Genomic DNA, 18894 nt, shown 5'->3' with positions numbered 1-18894 from the left:
ACATCCACACAGGCGATTTGGCTGTTGGATGTCCCTGCGTAGGAAGATGACCAGATGGTGGATAAGGCGGAACCCAAAAGGAAAATTGTCCATGTCACAGACTTCGTCAACAAAGCAAAGTGTAAGGGCTAACAATGAAAATGCTAGTCTAAGATGGGCAAAAGTAATGTCTTCTTACCTCTTCCAGGTAAACAGTGATCGCTCGTCCAAGGGCCAACTTTCTCTTGGCCGCTTTCTCCGCAAGTTCTTCCATCTTATTGAAGTCGCAGTACCGAATCTCGGATACTTCCCGAGTCTCGTTGTCAGCCGTTGTCACAGTCTTCTCCTGGATGTAGTATCGTCGGTCTGTTCCATTTTCCACTTCCAAGTCACTGCACAGATAAAGTGTTGGTACAGTGAACAGTTTTTAAGGGGTTGGTGAGTCACTGAATAAAGAGAATATTTTTACACAACCGATCTTTTATTCCCATCGACGCTTAGGTGACCCTCTGTCACCTTCCTCAGGGCAATTATGTCTGGTTCACATTGTACTGGGGGAATATGTGTCGCTGCCTTAGAACAGGCAAGGAGCTTTTTATCAAAGATCCTAGGTACAGGCGTGATCCCTAACAATCACTGTTTACAATGTCATGTAAATACTTAACGTTTCACAATGTGAACCAGTCGGAACAATGGCAATGACAGAACAATTCAGTACAAGTGCATCGAAGTAGAAACAAAACGTTGAAAATGTAAGGATCGTAGGCAAATGTTATTTATATGTAAATCATGTTAAGATAGGTTCTTATGGTAAAACAATACCATAGCAAACGCTTAACTATCCTTTGTCTTATGCAAAAGCGTCCAAATCAGGATATCACGTAGATTATTACAGACATGTTAGAGATACCTCTGTCCCAGGCAGCCGAAGTCCACGTCACCATTGGGAAACAGCGAGTTGAAGTTGATGTCCAGTGCAGCCGTGATGGGATTCATGACGAACGAGAAGGCTTTCGGGTAGTCCTTGATAGAGTCGAGCCAGGCTTTGAGCTCCGTGTTGAGGGAGGAGGTGTACATCTCGGTGATGGCTGCGGCGATCTGCTGGTCACCTCCCTGGACCACCATCAACTCGTTACTGAACTCAAACGAACTCCTGTAAAGACAGTGAGTTATATCAATACCTAAATAGATATAAATAACATCGACTATCATAATTCCACAGGGTGTCATTATACAGCCACCTCAGAAAAAGTTAGTAAAGAGGTCTTCCCATGATTGTCTTGAACACCGAGTGTTAAATATCTAAAAAAATGTAATAAAATTTAAAAATTTAGGTATTGAAGACAATCTTGAGAAGGCCTCTACAACAACGTTTTTTGAGGTGGCGGTATAATGGCACCTGGTGGAATTATGACAATGTACGTTACGCATTGTGGTGTCCTATAGCTCTAGCTCTACAGCTAATCTGCACTCCTACTGCGTTACATATTTTTGGGCTGTCTGACTTTGGAGGGAAATGTCATCCATACAATACACTGTGTACGTGACTTTCTTTGAGTCTGTCGGCGATATTTGGTATCTAAATCACTACTCAGAACAGTAAAGGCCATGTATAGCATGATTAAATCACGCTTATAGCTGTTCGTCCAACATCCTCCGCAGCCCCCCCCCCCTCTAAAAGGTACTAGTTACAACCCTGAAAAGCAAAGCTTTGTTACATCTAGATGGGTCCAAGTAATAAGTCGACCGTTACAAAGAGAAATAGCCCATACGTTCGTTTCAAAATCATCAGTGACAGGTATGGCAAATCATCGTTTTCTCTTTCTCTATTCTTTCTAAATCGTGACATTAGGTTGATGATAATGTCGTAAATATCGGGTCTAGTTAATTGATAATGCGGTGAAATCCCGTAAAATAGTGTTTTGTGTATCTATGCATTTCAATAAAAACTATCTTCACAGAAATACGATTAGGCACATTAATTGTTGGTCACATTTATCTAAAGCGAATTGAATATTCTAATTAGATTTAGAGAGATTCAGTGTGTCAATTCAAATAGGCTTCACTTACGTCTGCTCAGTTTGAGAGTCTTGTGAAGTTTTCTCTGTGTCTTGGCTGGCCTCTCCTTCAGAATTCTCGGATTCCTCCTTGGTCTCATGCTTGTGGAACCAGCTGCTGGACTTGGTCATACTGGCTTCTGCAGAGAAGGTGCTGAAGGTCTTCTTCCAGTCCGTCTGAGCTCTCTCCGAGAACGCCCGGACCGAGAGGTCCGAGCTGGCCTCCTTGGTCTTGATGATCTTCAGTTGACCGCCGAACTTTGCCGACTGAATGTAGTGAGTTCCGTAGCGAAGGATGAAGTTTTCTAAAAGTAGAATACGTCCATCCGTATAAATAGTTTTATCTGGTTGGTAAAATACTCATACAGCAGGGTCTTTCGAACAATCGTATCCAGCAATTCTAACCCTGATGATGGTGTCTATTTAAAAGACACCGAAACTATGGAAGGAAGTACTATTCCGGTTGTGTTTGAAGAACCTTGTTATAGAATACGTCTTCTAGAGGGACCCCATAGCGTCACTAGATGGATGACTGAACTGAACTGATTGAGCAATATGAAATAACCGTAATTGATGATCAGAATTTGCTGTTTTGCCGATAGATAAAACAAACAGAATTGAATCACAGCTAGGGTTTGGGTGAGAGCTAGGTTTACGTTGCAAGTTTTCCAGTCTTAATCTCTGGCTATTTCGCAAAGGTGATTGCCATCGTGATATATGCCTGTAGTGATCCAGTCTCTAATAGTAGAGCTATCAACCGGTTGCGGTCTCTACCGGTACCACTGTTGATAATGATCGAAACCTCTACACTAGCACATGTACAGAACAGCAGAGTGCGTGAGAAAGGGCAACCTCAGACGAACCGTTCACACTTATCACTCGTTCTCATTGAAATGTCGAAAATGGCCTTTTTTTGGTCGAAAAATAACTCGGCTTTATTTTCGGTGAAAACTACCTGGTTGTTTTGGAAAATTCCTGTTTTAACCATAGCCAAAAAAATGGCAACTTATTATTTTCGGTCCCATTGCTAATGCATTACATGGCAGGTAACAAACGTTACCGGTAACGTTTGTTACAACAGTAGGACTTTACCCTGTTTTCTTCAAAAGGACTTACATTATTGACTACATCATTTAGCTATAAGTTGACGTCAATAGGGACATTTAAAAAGTTGGCAGCTTTTTTACACCAGGTTAAATAGAAAGGTTAGACAACATCGAACAATGGTAACGTTTGTTACAGTCATTTCTGTACAACATTTTGTTAAGCAAGGTGGGATACAAATAACAGTCAACAACCCTTTCTTGTTTCTTTAGAAAGCCAGAAAACCTGTACAGCGTCACAAAAATGGTCATTTCTTGTTTTATACATGGCTAACAAAAATGTCGCAATCGTCTAACTAGAGGTGGTAACGTTTGTTACATAATTTGGCGACAGACATAAATCACGCTACATAGACTCGAAAATCAGTGAAGGGAGCGACCTGACGTGATCAGTCAGAGGGCCCAGCTACCTGGCTTCACCTGTCAAACATTCAGTCTGAGAACTGCATTACTACATTTTTGGCTACTGTTTGAACTCTCTGTGTCTTCTCAGGCGACAGCCGTTTTTTAGGGGTTGGAATCCTACTCGTGGCTGTAATTTCTTACAAGACATCAACCAATACGAATGTTGTGGTGCATCTTTTGTAAAAAATTACAGGGGTTGTGGAAAAATTAAAAAAAACAGTGATGTTGCCTGCGATTTGCTCTATATCAAGTCTTAAAGACAGCTGGCGACAGCATTTTCGACATTTAAATGAGAACGTGCCTTATATCACATCTTCAGAAAGACGCTGGAGGCGCTCGCATAATCCCGTTTAGTGGAAGTTTATTCGAGCCAACACGCAAACATGTTTCTCCGTGTGGCTTCTTCTCCAGTGCTTTGGGCTCGAATGAGCACAGTATCGTTTATCCCAACTTTTCTAGATGCAGCGTAAGTGTGAACTATTAGCTTGAGGTTGTCCTTTACCACATACTCTAACGCCAGTTCACCTGCGGGGATAACTTATATCCTTTGCTAATTACAAAATAGGGATATCAAGTCGACGGGCCGTCGTTTCCACTTCCCACATTATAAAGCTATTAAAAAATGAAAGACTTCATATCTATAGAAAGCATGATGTTATTTTCATCAATAACGGATATAGGTCACCCCACGGATAATGGTGAAGCAGCGTTACATGTTCAGAACAACACTTACGGAACTTCGTGTCAGCGCCGATGGAGAAGTAAGACACCGGAAGCCTAAGGAAGTCCCACAGGAAGGCCAGGTTCAGGTCGGCAGGCTTCACATCGTCCATGAAGATCTCGTACCTAAAGTTAAAACATACGTTTTTATGAAATGTTTATTAATGCATATTAAAAGACTATAGATGTTGTATTTGCTAAACATAGTCTTGACAATGAAAAGGTTTAACCTAATGCTAATGAAAAAAAGTTTAAAAACGTTAATTAAGATGAAAATAAAAACATGAATATACAATGTTTTATTCGTGAGTTAAGATTATCCATAAGAACCAAATGCATCTATGATGAAACATAAATTCCATCCCTCAACAGGGACGGGGGTGCCATAGACTTTCTATAACTTATGATCACAGCTCACCGAGCCACGTGTTCTATCTGCCCATTCCTGAATAAAGACCGGAGTTGCACAGTAGGAGATTTTGTTATATATTCAATTCTTTGTTTTGGAAGCTTTAATCTAGATTCGATTCAACACAGATGAACTTCCCTGTTAAGATATCAAATTTCATGTCCCTGACTGCAAAGATGAAAGGATGTGGAGGATAGAATTACCATATTCTCCAAGCAGAGGTTGGATCGCGGGAGTAGTAGGAGGCAGCCTTAAGAATTACCGACCACTACTACTATATGTTTAAGTATCCCCAAGACTGAAACCTCGGCTTAGTGAATATGGAGAAGCAGAGGTTTCAGTCTTGGAAGTACTTACATGTAGTCGTAGTAGTCGGGAATTCATAAAGCTGCCTCCTACTACCCCCGCGATCCAACCTGTGCTTGAAGAATAGAATTACCTGAGGACGTTGATCTCCAGCATTGCCATGAACGTCTGTGTGTTTTTCTCGGCCACCCCGCCTTCAGCTCTCGAACGCGCTTCGAAGTTCGACGACTCGGAGCGACGACCGTTCTGACTGGCGGTCCCTCCTCCCGCTGACCAACCAAGTCCGAACGCTCCTCCCCCTGCGCCGTACCCAGACGCCTTGTTCAGCTCCTCTTGGAACATGGCCGTGGCTGAAGTGACGGCGGACTTCTGTTCCAGGTACTGCCTGTATCCCTCCATGGAGGAAAAGGTGTTGGACTCGACGTCTGTGTCGTAAACGCCTTGGACTGTCATGGTGTCAGGCACCTCGTAATCTTCGTACCTGAAAACAGACAGGGTTTTAGATGTGTTTATGTATGATGCAATATTTGCCTACGTAACAGCACGTTCACCGTGCCTGGCACGCAAGTGCAGCGACAGAAATTGTGGGTTACAGGTCAAAGGCGAACCCCTGACTTTAAACAGCACATGCGACTTTACATGTAAGGGTCCCACTATCATACAATGAGTAGTAAAGAGCTGCAGATTGATCTCTTTGATTGTTTTGAACACAAAAAAACAACATTCCATACGTTTGAAGGTTGTTACATGACCGTTGTATGATGCTTCTCTTCCTGGAGTCAGCTGAGTACTCTCCTCTCCCGTCAAACCCAACACCCAGGAACGTCGCTCCGTCGATCAAACTCTGTAAACAACAAGAATAGACTTATGTTAATCTCTACCAAGCTATTTACATATGCCAACAACCATGGCTATCCCGCAACTCTTTCTTAAGTTATTCTTCGCAAAGGTCTGAAACGAATTTGGGATTTTTAACCTCCTTGACCAGACTGGCTACACTGCCTATTTCCCCGTATCTTGCCGAATTCTAGGATCCCATCACCCCGTAGGAAGGCCTGGTTGAGGCTACCTACAGTTCCGAACGTCGCTAGCCTGGTATCCAGCTGCATTATAGCTCCCTCGTCTCTTTTGTCCTCTCCGCAATTATTATTGAGAGGAGAGAAGAGACTCGGGAGCTGTACGACGGCTGGATACCAGGTTACAACCCTGTGTACACGCCTTAAAATCTCCATTCCAATAGTTTTCTACAACTCAAATATCATGACCATTAGTACTTACGGGGCAGTTCGTCTGAGGTATCTTAGATGCATAACAAGGGTCTCCTGGTTCGTACGCGGTCCCGAAACACCCGTTCATCATCACAGGGCCCAGTCCGGTCGGGTAGCTGTAAGCACCACTAGGTGTCATGGCATCTTGTTCGTCTTCCCTATAGTACAGGATGTTTGAGAGAATGGCATCTTATAACTATTTATTTATTTATTTATTGAAAATGACAACAAGTCATTACACTGGGCCAGCCTAGGCAGTCTATTCAAGCTGATGACGGCTGACCCACAAAGATAACTATATAACTATAAAAACAATACACAATAGGCCTAATGTATGATATGGTATAATCATAGCTCAGAATTGCATTTGCATATGAACAATTACAGGTTTGCAATAGCAAAACCTTTTTGGTATTTTTTACTTGCACACACTACTATAGGGTGAGCCTAGTTGTATTGTAGAATCAACTAAATGGCAAGAGTAATGGTAATACAATAGTAATGGTAAGGCAAGTAGCTAGGCAACAAAGGAAACATTTTTCTACTGGCAATACCATTTTAGATTTGTATATATAATAAAGTCCTATTAACCGACACATTGTACACTGATTTCAATTCCATTTGCTCAATGTCCTCTCTGATAGTTGACACGAATCAAAACCACCAATAAACCAAAATGCCAGCTAGTCAAGCAGTGTGTAAACTGTTATCATCTGTGTTCAAGACATCAATGTTCGTCCCACACATAAGGCATTTTTCACATGTTTTCAATTATTAAGGCACATATAGGTTGAACCTACTCTTCATCAGCATACTGATATCTGTGGCTGATCTCGTAGCCTGCTGGTACGAAGGTGTTGCCCATGTCATCCCCTCTGCCGTACGGGATCACCCGTATGTCAGCCTGAAGATATAACAACAACAATAGTGACGTTATGACGAAATGAAAATGTCTTCACAGAAAAGGACTCTCTACAACCACATATACTGTTTCTATGTAGTCTACAGCACATAAATGACCAAACGGCAAATATAGGTTAAAATACTGGATGATAAGGATATTTATTTACAACCTTGACATAAAATCATAGCCACCTTTTTGGTGACCGTCTGCGTAGTGGTAGTATTCCACACCGCAGCTAGGTGTCGCTGCTAACAATGCAGTACCAAACGTATAGAATATTCATATATTTGCGGTCCATAACGTTCAATAGGATGAAATCATTTGTTTTGTATCCCATGTTGGGCTTCCTTTGATGTCAGTCAAACTACTGAATGTCTACAAGACAAAGAAATAAACACGTTTGTACTGGAATTGATTAATGAGAAAATCCCACCTCTTCAACGGGTCGATCCAAGCCTGCCGCCAGATTGCCTGTTGACTGTAGTGCCTCTTGGTACTGCTTGTCGAAGTCTTCCAGTTGGGATGAAAAGTAGTTCTGCAACCCGTTCACTACCTCCTCCTGATGGTTCTCCACAACACCTTCCGCGATCCTGTCGCCGAGCTTGTCTACTACCTGTTCATTGTACGATACAAAAAGGTACATGTGTTTATTATCATTATCACCATTAAAAGTCGTAGTGGTAGTAGTGTTAGAAAAAGTAGTAGTAGTAGTAGTAGTGGTTAGTAGCAGCTGTGGTAGCAGTAGTAGTAGTTAATAGTAATAGTAGTAGCAATGGTGGTGGTAGTGACGGTAGTAATAGTGGTAATAGTAATTGTACTGGTGGTGGTGGTAGTAGTAGTGATAGCAGTAGTAGTAGCAGTAGTTGTAGTGGTGGTGGTGATGGTAGTAGTAGTAGTAGTAGTAGTAGTAGTAGTCGTAGTCGTAGAAGTAATGGTGGTAGTATTACCTTTGTGCCGATGTCTTTCGCAGCCTGAGCCAAGAAGACTTTTGCACTCTTCTTCTCGTGTGTGTTAGGACCGGAACCAACCGCGTTTTCTGCAACAGGCATCGTTTCAACAGCGCTGCCTGCAACGGGCATTGTTTCTTCTGCCGTGCTTTGGTCACGCCTGACCCCTACGACAATTCATAGTGGTTGAGAGTAGTTGAATGCCTAACTTTCTTCCAACACAAAGGTAGACACGGACCAAGTTTTCAGAGACACCATAGTGAAAATTTGGTCCGTGTCTTGGAAAAAGAGTAGAGCATTGTACTCATCCTCCTACTCAGGAACATCCAACAACCAAACCACCTGTCTGGATGTACCCTGCTCTTTCAACCGTCACTCTTAATTCCTGTGGACGACCCCCCTCCAACAGCTGTCAGCCAATCAGAGTATAGACCTTTCAGTTTTCAAAAAGGGTCTAGCGTATATAAGGGTAAGCTCATTAATGTTTATAAGCAGGGCGGCCAGGAACTAAGAGTGATGGTTGAAAGAGCAGGGTACATCCAGACAGGCGGTTTGGCTGTTGGATGTCTCTGCGTAGGAGGATGCATTGCACTATGATTACTACCAACACAGACGAGCGCCAAAAATAGTGGTTGAGAATATAGGGACTACATGTCCGTATCTGTATAGCCGGTATAACCACCCAGCGCTCTAGTGTAACATTCGGTATCTGTATCCGTATAGACGGTATAACCGGAGTTTGGTCTGTCACACATATTTTGTCATCTACTTGTAAGCGTTCTTTAAAGCTATCTAGTAAAGATGTCCCTTTTATTGGTGATAACGAGTTACTACGATAGTTCTAGGAAAAAACAAGCTTTATATATCAATTAGATGGCAGCATTTGTCATTATTAAATAGGCTTACAGTAGTCCGGACCTGAACCTGGACCTGATTCAGTATGTGATAACTTGTGAATGGACGATAGACGTTTTGAAATCCTTCAATGTTAACTGCCTTTGTATGATTGACTGTAAAACTTACTAATAGTAGAAATAACTATAGACTCTTACCTACTTCGCTCTCTTTATTTTCCTCGACTGGTAGGCCCCAAAACGTGTGAATGCCTGATCAGATAATCTATTCATTTTCCAATAGGTCCAACATCCGGATTTTTTTTTTCAGGTCGGGTTTCTCTAGACCGGTCCAATAAGAAAAAATAACGTTTACCCAGCCCTAGCTTACATTCAAAGAAAGTGAATAGTTGCAACACCATTACAGCGTCCACATGCTTAGAGCGATTAAGGCATGGGTCTAACCTGCTAACGGATGATTGCCGGTGTTGTGGTCCAGAACATTCTTCCAAATTTCCTTCAGCTGGGGAGTTGAGATGGTCTTCTTCTCTTTTCCTGCATCAATGGTATGGTTTGAACACGTGAGAAAAGTGGTATGATTACACCACGAAGGACGTACAAGAGGCATATGAATGTTTAACTGATAGTATGACAACATACAGCCAGTGACAATTTCATAATAATGAAATCCTGTCACCATTTAGCAATACAAGTACTTTAATTTCATGTTTTCATAAGCAATGTACAAAATGGGAAATCAGCGCGCTTGCACGTATACACACACACACACACACAAACACACACATACACACATGTACAAACACACACACACACATATATACACACACGCACTCACACGCACAAACACATACACACACACACGTATGTACACACAAACACACACACAAACAGATACACAAACACACACACATACACACATACATGCACACACACACAAACGCACACACATACACAAACACGAACACACACAAACACGCATATACACCTACACACTTCAAACGGTTATACACACTTAAAACAATTATTTCCTCGTGCATACCATTAGCATCCTGTTCTTTTTCCGAACCCAACTCTGTGTTCCTCTTCTCGGTAACATCTTGTGTGTTTTGTCCAGAAGTAAATTTTTCGTCGGTTCCCCCATGTAGTGTCGAATCCGCTACATTGAAAACAATGTTATCTCTATAGTAAAATTGTAAGTACATTTCAACCGTAAAAAAAAAAACATGCGACTTGGTGGTTTCTTACATAACACTTGCATTCTCCGTTTAGCACTCAGGAATTATTTGTAATCATCATACTTTGTAATGGTCCAAGGGCTATATCATTGTACCCTGGGAGCCAGACAGGACCGGGTAGCTAGCGAGTTTAAGCCCGAAGAAGGTTGACCTTATCGGGTTAAAAACTCTCCGGGCCACTAATAGAATCTCGGGGGGCCTGTCTGTCTTGGGCTACCGAATAAACTGTCCTAGCTGCCCGATCCCGGCTGGCTCCCAGGGTAATATCATTGCTGTTTTAATGGGTAGATGGACTACTGTCTTAAAACAACTAGGGGAGAATGAAGCTTAAAGCAGTCGGAGCTAAATCGCAATGGTTGGGGCTCACGCAGATGACCTCATTATTTTTTTTAAACTACAGTAATTGCACCGTAGGGCTGTAGTTGACAAAACTTAGTGCTATAGAAGCCGAGACATGCACGGTCCATATATAAACCGAAAGTTATTGGAAGGAATTATGTGTTAAATAAGACAATAAATGTAGTTCTAACCTTTTGTCTGATGTTTCTTATCATTTGGGCTCAACACAGAGTCCAGCATCTCCTTTAACTGAGACGTAAAGATGTTCTTTTTCTCTTTTCCGTTGACCTGGGCATCTTCAGAATTGGAAGTGGCATATTCTTCCTGTTCATCCAAGCGGCCTTAAAAAGACACAAGAAAGTAGGATTTAATGGCGGGAAACATCGATCATCCTAAGATATACTGGGTCATCTCATACGATCAATTTTGTAAAGCCCTGAAGTTCCGGCAGGGGGTGAAGCCCAGGATACGAATCCACAAATTTGTCCCAGTGGACTGCTGGATACCGGGGTATCCCTCGGTGTATCCCACGGTTAGGTGACGGTGTCTGTTTGTTACCGAGTCCCTGGCTGAATTTAACCCCGACTTAAAATGAACCCGGGGCCAGGCCGTGGTTAGATGCACCCCGGGATCCGCAGGGTATCCCACGGGGTCATCATCAATCAACCAACCAATCAATCGATGAATCAACCAATCAATCAAAAATTCAATCAATCAATCAAACAAGCAATCAATGTAATCGGGGCTTAAAGTCTTCCAAACTGTGCTATCATCAAGCTTTTTATCCAAGTACAAAGCTGTATTCTTACAATGTGGCCCTAAACTTTCAATTGACAGAACGTTGGTCACCGTCCAGAACTGTACATTTGCCAGTTCTCAGTTTTTGAAGCTTGCCATAAAGGCAGTAAATGTCTATTAATAAAAGAGGCACCCACCTCTGACTTCTCTCAGGGCACTGTCCAGCTCATCACCATTGTCTGCGAGAACACTGTCGATAACTCTATCTACCAGGGCAGGGTTGTCTTCAGCTAGTTCTGCCTGTGGTGCCGGAACGGCTGAAAGAGAGATCAAAATCAAATTTGATGCTTTGATGCTTTATAAGTACAGGCTATCCGAGGGGAATCCCTAACCAGATTTTGGTACCCATTTTCACCAGATTGACACGAAGAAAAACGTGTAAAGTGCATTTCCTAAGGGCACAAGGTTGGTGACTCGAACTCTGACCACTTGGTTCCGAACCAAACACTTTATATGTTTGACAAGCGATTGAAAGCCGGTCTCTTGTCTTGTCACTCACAGTTTAACCCCGAAATTGGGACTGATAATTATCCCAGTAATTACCCCACTAATTTTTCTAATGTTCGTCTTGATGACCACAACTATTGATCAAAAAGTCTCTGATACAAAGAAACCACAAAAGGTAATAATTAAAGTATAATTGTCTTGCTTTGTTATAAGCCAGTGAGGATCTACAGGTTGTCATATCGACTATAGCAAGACTCTCTGCGTGGGGCAAACACTATAGTTCCACAATTGTTGTACACTTAAGTTCTGCTCAACTGCTTGAGACCGAGAGAGGGAGACAGACAGACAGACAGGGAGACAGACAGACAGACAGATAGACACACTCATACAGACAGGCAGGGTCAGACAAGGACAGACACATTCATACAGACAGACAGGGTCAGACAAGGACAGACACACTCATACAGACAGGCTCAGACAAGGACAGACACACTCAGACAGACAGACAGGGTCAGACAAGGACAGACACACTCATACAGACAGACAGGGTCAGACAAGGACAGACACACTCATACAGACAGACAGGGTCAGACAAGGACAGACAGACACACTCATACAGACAGACAGGGTCAGACAAGGACTGACACACTCATACAGACAAACAGGGTCAGACAAGGAAAGGGACAAAAGAGAGAGACAGAGAATGAGACAGAGAGAGTTGGGGACAAAGGCATAGAAAGAGAGCCAGAGAGAAAGCACAGACATTCAAACACAGATAGAAAGCCACCTCACCTAACGTTAGAGATTTTCAAAGGGTTCAAAGAAATTAACACAATGATATGAGCTTTGGTGAATAGGGATGAGAAGTTTCATGGTTTGAAGGAACGCCAAGAGATTGAGTTTGTGTGTGTGTGGGGGGGGGGGGGGCGAACGTTTTGAATACAATCACCTACACTACTATACATTCATCATCATAGTCAGCACATGTAGTTGTTCATCCGGATTGATCCGATGTAGTAGAGATTTAGTTCGTCCATTACTATACACTACATTGATGACAGTTAAAACAAAAGAACTGCTAACAAATGATAGATTTAGACACTGAAAATCTAGAGGGTTTAGTTGTTTCTATAGCACGTCAAAAGTTGGAACAAAACACACCAAGGGTCACAAAAATTGTAAACGTCGAATATTCTGACATGATTCAGTGTTGGCATGTTATCTGTTTAATGTTAGCCCATAATTATATAGTGGATAATTAGATAATAGCTTAATGAGACGTTCTGTGCTGTCAGGCGGAATGGTTGAGTTAATGACATGTCCTAGAGACCTTGAGAATCTGTCACTGGTGACTGGACAGTGTAACTAGTAATTATAGGCCGGCCTGTGTATGTAGATGTCGACTGTCGAACTGACTGTAACTTAGGGAACAGAATTAGACGAATAAGCCTCCTCGGACAATGAGCCCCCCTTTTTACGTCCCTTTCAAAAGACGCGTGCAGTCCCAACCAAGATGCCCGACCCAGAATTGAACCACAGGGTTTCCAAGTTGCTGACAAATTACAACTAGGGGCTTAGCTATTAGGTTAAACCTGTTGCGCCATAAGGGCATCCATTCTGGTTCTAGTTCCAGAGGCAGTGCTGCTAACCACTATGTAGATCATACACGCTGCTATACAGACACGCCCCACCTATCAGTGTGCGCGGCGCGTGTCGTCCCGGAGACGGTCGTCGCCACACCGCTGACTAGTAGATACCATATCCGAGCAACTTATAAGCTTTTGGGCGATTACAAGAAGTAAAAACGTACACAGAGCGACATTTCAATTACAGCTAACCCTTGCCGAGGTCGGTAGGGCTTGACACAAGTATTATAACACAGTGCTTCAGAATGAACAAGGGGTGCAGTAGCTGGTACTACGTGTAACAATGGTGTAGATTATGGCCCTATAGGCAACATTTCAAAACCCCGCAAAAGAGGCTACAATACCTGGTCTTTGATTACAAGAAATTGAACCCAGTAAATGGTCGTGTATTTAAAAAAAAAGACAAAATCCATACACTCAACACCATTATATGGCCATAAGTAAAAAAGGAACACGCTTTGAAACAAAGGTATTTCTTTATAATTGAAGCCCTACGGTCCTCACAGACTCCAGCGTATGTAACTGCCCCGGGCGGCGTATGAAAATCATCGGGCTCTCGGCGCCATACGGCCGCCGAAAATTCTGTGGCTAACCAGCGGGGCGAGCGGGTATATATTTTTAGAGGCGGGTGCGACTGCGGCCGGATAACAAGACCTTACCGCTTGTTTTAGCAGTCTGTGCTCCCAGGGTAGTGAAAATTCCACTGCGTAAAGATTTTTACCGCGTGCGAAAGAAAACCTCGGAGGGAGAGATCTTCATCTGTCCGGGGCGAGCCTGGCCAAGCCACGGCAGATTTGATACCAGGTTTATTTTGTGATGGTTAGAAAATATGTCATGGTTTCATTCGCGGAAAACTTAAGTGATGTTAGGAATACGTTTTCCGATGGTATTAGGTCATCGAGAGAAATAAAATGCAAATTTGACGAAATGACGTGCTTAGTGTCGAAAAGACTTACTTTGTGGCGAACTGACATTGAGGCGAAATGGCATGTTACCCATTTCAACAAGAAAACCACTAGACGTTGAATGGCCGAGTGTATAGACCAGTAGATACGAGACCGGGGTGTTACACGTTCGATTCGTGGCTAGACATTGTGTCTTTGGGAAAGGCACTTAACATGCCTTTATCTCACTCACCCAGGTGTAAAATGGGTAACTTAGCTCTACTCCTTATTCAAGGACAAATTACATGGATGACACAAATTGTGTTCAGATTTGACTGCCATTTATGCATCCTGAAGTCAAACTCATCGATGCAAAGTTACAGAAATGGAAGTTGGCATAACAGAAATTACTTACGGAGAACTCGCGCCCAGACCACCCCCTTGTGAGACAAATGCTAAACCCACCACCACAAACATGTCCAAGTTGTGTCCATTGAATGTCTGGCAAATTTTCGTGCTGTGCGAGCCTTTAAGTTTCCATCAGGGTCATGAGTCGAACACCTGCCGATTGCGCCACACGCCCCAAGAATCCCGAGTGCCGCTCACGTGTTGGCGAATGAATTATTAACAGTAAAAAATGTTTTGATCTACCGCGTCAATCAAATAATGGAACAAACATAGTCACTTTACTATCATCTGCCTGTAAACTACAATGGACAATTTTTACACGTAAATTCCGATTAAGGGCACAGGACCGTTTCGGCGATGTATTGTTTTTTTTAGAAGAGCTGATATTTCACACAACAAACACGTTTTGGCTATGTCCGCTTGGTTTTAACATAAATGAAATAAAAGCACGGTATTTGTTAGCTCTACGTTATTTGCTTCGGTAGGGGAGGTAAAAGGCGGTGGAATGAAAAGAGATAGACTTTCTTTACCTTAGACACACAAAAAAACACTGCACCTTAGATATCAGAAAGTCTATGACACTTTAAGTACTACCCACACCAAATGGTAAACACTACTGTTTCTGTAGCCCTGGGCCACAAAGCCTTATACAATGACTCGATGAAGAACAAATCCACAGGTAGTGGTACGTGTATATACAACTAATAAAGTTATGCTGAGTGCTAAGCAGAGAAAACCATCTGTAAAGTATTTGTGTGACTATGCCGGGGATCGAACTTACAAACGACTGCAAGGCGAACGCTCTACCAACTTGGCAATTCTACAAATCGATGGCACTACATTGGGACTATTGGACTAGCTTTACCATTACTATATAAAGATCGCAAATGTTCACGTACCTGCGGATGCAGTCTGGTGTAACGGCACGAACAGCAGAGACAGAAGACAGGTCACACTCAGGGCCTTCATGTCGGTCGATCCTCTCAACTGCATGGTGTCTGCAGCTCTGAGTGGTGAAAGCGTGCGCCAACGCTCGTCTTTATTCACTCACAATGTCCTTAGGTGCTAAGGCCACTCCAATTTAATTTCTTGGTTCACGGATTTTTTCATAAAAAATATGGAGCGAGAGGGCGAAATAAAAATAAAAATTGTAAAATGGTTGGGGTAAAGGTAACGGCTAATCCAAAACGTAAAGAAAAAAAGTTTTCGGCTTGAAAAAAGTACAAAAAAACTATTTTTGTACAGTAACAGCACCTGTACCCACAATTTAAGTAGCTTACAATATAAAGGCCAATTTGCTACACCAGAAAGCTGGTGAATGGTTTCATTAATGTTGAAAATTTGCTGAGTAGTAATTTTTATATTTCAGCCATACCATAGGTATGGTGAAATATATTGTATTCGTAATGTTTCTTTCTTCTTTCTTTCTTTCTTTCTCCTGTCAAATCTTCAAATCGAATCAACTCCGTCGTTCCTGGACCGAATGACTTGAAATTTGGCACAAGGGTAGAGTGGGCCAATACCCTTAGGTGTTTTTTTCATTTTATTCATATCTGCTTCTAAAATGATTTTATTGAGGTTTTATTGCAATTTTTGGACCACAACTTTATATTTAGGCCCCCTGTACCATGGTATTACATCCAAATGACCTGAAATTTAGCACAGAGGTGCCCTAGGTACTTATTCAAAGGATCCATGCATAATATTTGGTATAAATCACTTCAAAATGGCTCATTATGGAGGTTTTTGTGGGAGAATTTTGGATTTGTGAGGTGGAAGTGCCGAGGTCAACGACCTCTAGGTCATTCTGGAAGCCACAGGTGTTTCTGGTAGATCCAATCATCTACATACCTACCTAGTCCATGTTCCTCCAGGTGGTTGGGGGGACAAGGTAAATCTAATTAATTATTAGCCAATGAGCAAGGTTATTTTGCTGGAAGAGTCCATTGTTGGTCAGGGGGGTGTTTTTTAAAATTTACTTTAAGACTTTGGTGATAATGCCAATGCTTTTTTTAGCGGAAGTGTTTTTGCACTGATCCACTTGACATAAGGCTACTGCTGGGACAGTCCATTTTTGCACATAGGGGGGATTTTTAAAAAATTCATTTTTGGACATGGGTGATGATTCCGAATTCCATTTGTTGAATGGAACTTGACCCCACCTGAAGACTGTACCTGAGCATTCGGCAGCCAATCAGCAAGCCTGATGTAATATGGATGAGTCCATTCATGCACAGGGGACTATTAAAAAAATTCAGTTTTGGACTGGGTTGCTTATTATAGAAAAGGCCATGTATTTCTGGACTTTGGTGATTATGTCAAAGTCCTATTTTAGCGGATGTATTTTTGGATCGCTCCACTTTGCACAGGGGTATAACAGGTAGAGTCCATTCTTGCAAAGGGGGGGATTTCTTTCAAATTCAGTTTTGGACGGCTGATGATTCAAAATTCCATTTCTTAGCGGAAGTGTTTTTGGACTGGTCTATCTTACCCTTCTACATTGGGTGCACTTGAGTCCATTCTTGCAGGGAAGGGGGTTGTACGATTCATTTTTGCTCATACATGTAATTAGTAGCTTAGGATGCTTAGTCAGCTTAAGCAGAAGAGTTCCATTTTTGCACATGGGTGATTTTGGAATAGTCCATTGTTGCTTGGGGAAGGAGATGGCTGAAATATGCTGTATTTGCTCTCAAGCAAATGTCGGCCTTTCTAGTTATTTTTATTTTTTTTCCCAAAAAATAGGAGCGAGTGAATCCGTGAACCAAGAAATTAAATCGGTGTGGTCTAATCTATGAAATGAGCTGCAATGATGACATTTGCCACATGTTCGTTCCCTCAGGCGCCGATATTCTCTCATCATTGATTCGGAAAAAAGACGGACAGCGATCAAACAGACGGCGGCGTGTGAACCGAGATATGTTAACACTACCACTTAACAGTGGCAACGGCAAACAATGGTAGATTTAATTGCGCAATGCTTACAAAGTGTTCGTGTTTTTAAGTATGTGACAAGCATATCCAGATTTTACACCACACACAAAGAGGTGACATAAAACAGTTTAGGAATGTCCAGGACATTATTCACCTGCTAAATGCTACCGCAAAACTTGATACGGTAATTAAATAATGAGACGTTTTGAACTGTGAAAGTGTAAGATTGGTTAATGACATGTCTAGAGAGTCTAACGCTGGTGACTAGACAGTGTAACTGATAATCGGTCAGTCTGAAGGTACAAATTTTGTTTGAACTTTTTGTCCGTTCATCAGAAGGGTTATATCTTAAGTGAAGACTGTCTTTTCTCAGAAGCCACAAGAGAGAGGGCAACGGTCACAGAAATATAACAAAGATACATGTTAAATCATTGAAGTACAGATACATACATAAACATTGTTTGAACCTTTATTCATCCATTGAAAGCTGATATCGAGCTGCAGGACGCTTTTTACTGAGGTCATGAATGAGCAGACACGGATTGGTAAAGATAAATAACAGAAATGCAATTTACATCATTTAAGTCTTATGTACATATTTTACACAATACTGCTGCATGATTCAAGTCAGTTCCTTTTGGTCGTTTCTTTTACATTCAGTCTCTTTAAGAAAGCTTTTGATTTTTTTTTATTCAGTTTTACAATTCTGGAAGGATTGGCACAACAAGTGACTATCACGTTTGCAAGATCTCAACCCGGAGACCGGACTGTAAGGTTTAATCCTCTCACACCGGGAAGTACCCCTACTCTTTTCGATAAGTGCGTTTGGCTCTTTAAAATTCACTAGGTGTGGTTTGATCCGTCGGACACAAGGGCATCCATTTAACGTACTTTCCGAGGGACGACCCTATCCGAAACTGTTTATTGAAATTGTACACCCGAGTCAAGTGAGGATTGTACATCTGAGTAAAGTGAGGATTGTACATCTGAGTAGAGTGAGGATTGTACATCTGAGTAGAGTGAGGATTGTACATCTGAGTAAAGTGAGGATTGTACATCTGAGTAGAGTGAGGATTGTACATCTGAGTAGAGTGAGGATTGTACATCTGAGTAGAGTGAGGATTTTACATCTGAGTAGAGTGAGGATTGTACATCTGAGTAGAGTGAGGATTGTACATCTGAGTAGAGTGAGGATTGTACATCTGAGTAGAGTGAGGATTGTACATCTGAGTAGAGTGAGGATTTTACATCTGA

The 18894-nt window shown here is 42.0% G+C and overlaps 1 protein-coding gene across 1 annotated transcript in view; it reads right to left on the bottom strand.

Moving 5' to 3' along the window:
• Positions 1–15825, bottom strand: part of LOC118426358 — a 29261-nt gene extending 13436 nt beyond the window's left edge. Inside the window, exons 1-15 of the mRNA XM_035835688.1 lie at positions 15609–15825; positions 11462–11581; positions 10718–10867; positions 9992–10108; positions 9397–9486; positions 8099–8265; positions 7585–7764; positions 7048–7151; positions 6258–6405; positions 5711–5823; positions 5113–5460; positions 4278–4390; positions 2050–2341; positions 890–1132; positions 179–371 (exon numbers count right to left, since the gene is read on the bottom strand). Of these exons, the coding sequence (XP_035691581.1) occupies positions 179–371; positions 890–1132; positions 2050–2341; positions 4278–4390; positions 5113–5460; positions 5711–5823; positions 6258–6405; positions 7048–7151; positions 7585–7764; positions 8099–8265; positions 9397–9486; positions 9992–10108; positions 10718–10867; positions 11462–11581; positions 15609–15702 (2472 nt within the window). The 5' untranslated portion in view covers positions 15703–15825. The remainder of the gene's footprint in view (positions 1–178; positions 372–889; positions 1133–2049; positions 2342–4277; positions 4391–5112; positions 5461–5710; positions 5824–6257; positions 6406–7047; positions 7152–7584; positions 7765–8098; positions 8266–9396; positions 9487–9991; positions 10109–10717; positions 10868–11461; positions 11582–15608) is intronic.
• Between the last annotated feature and the right edge of the window lie 3069 nt (positions 15826–18894).

The sequence above is a fragment of the Branchiostoma floridae genome, chromosome 11 (genome assembly GCF_000003815.2).
Source record: "Branchiostoma floridae strain S238N-H82 chromosome 11, Bfl_VNyyK, whole genome shotgun sequence".
NCBI lineage: Eukaryota > Metazoa > Chordata > Leptocardii > Amphioxiformes > Branchiostomatidae > Branchiostoma > Branchiostoma floridae.
The sequence above is the reverse complement of the archived record's forward strand: the minus strand, read 5'-3'. Positions and strand labels throughout refer to the sequence as shown.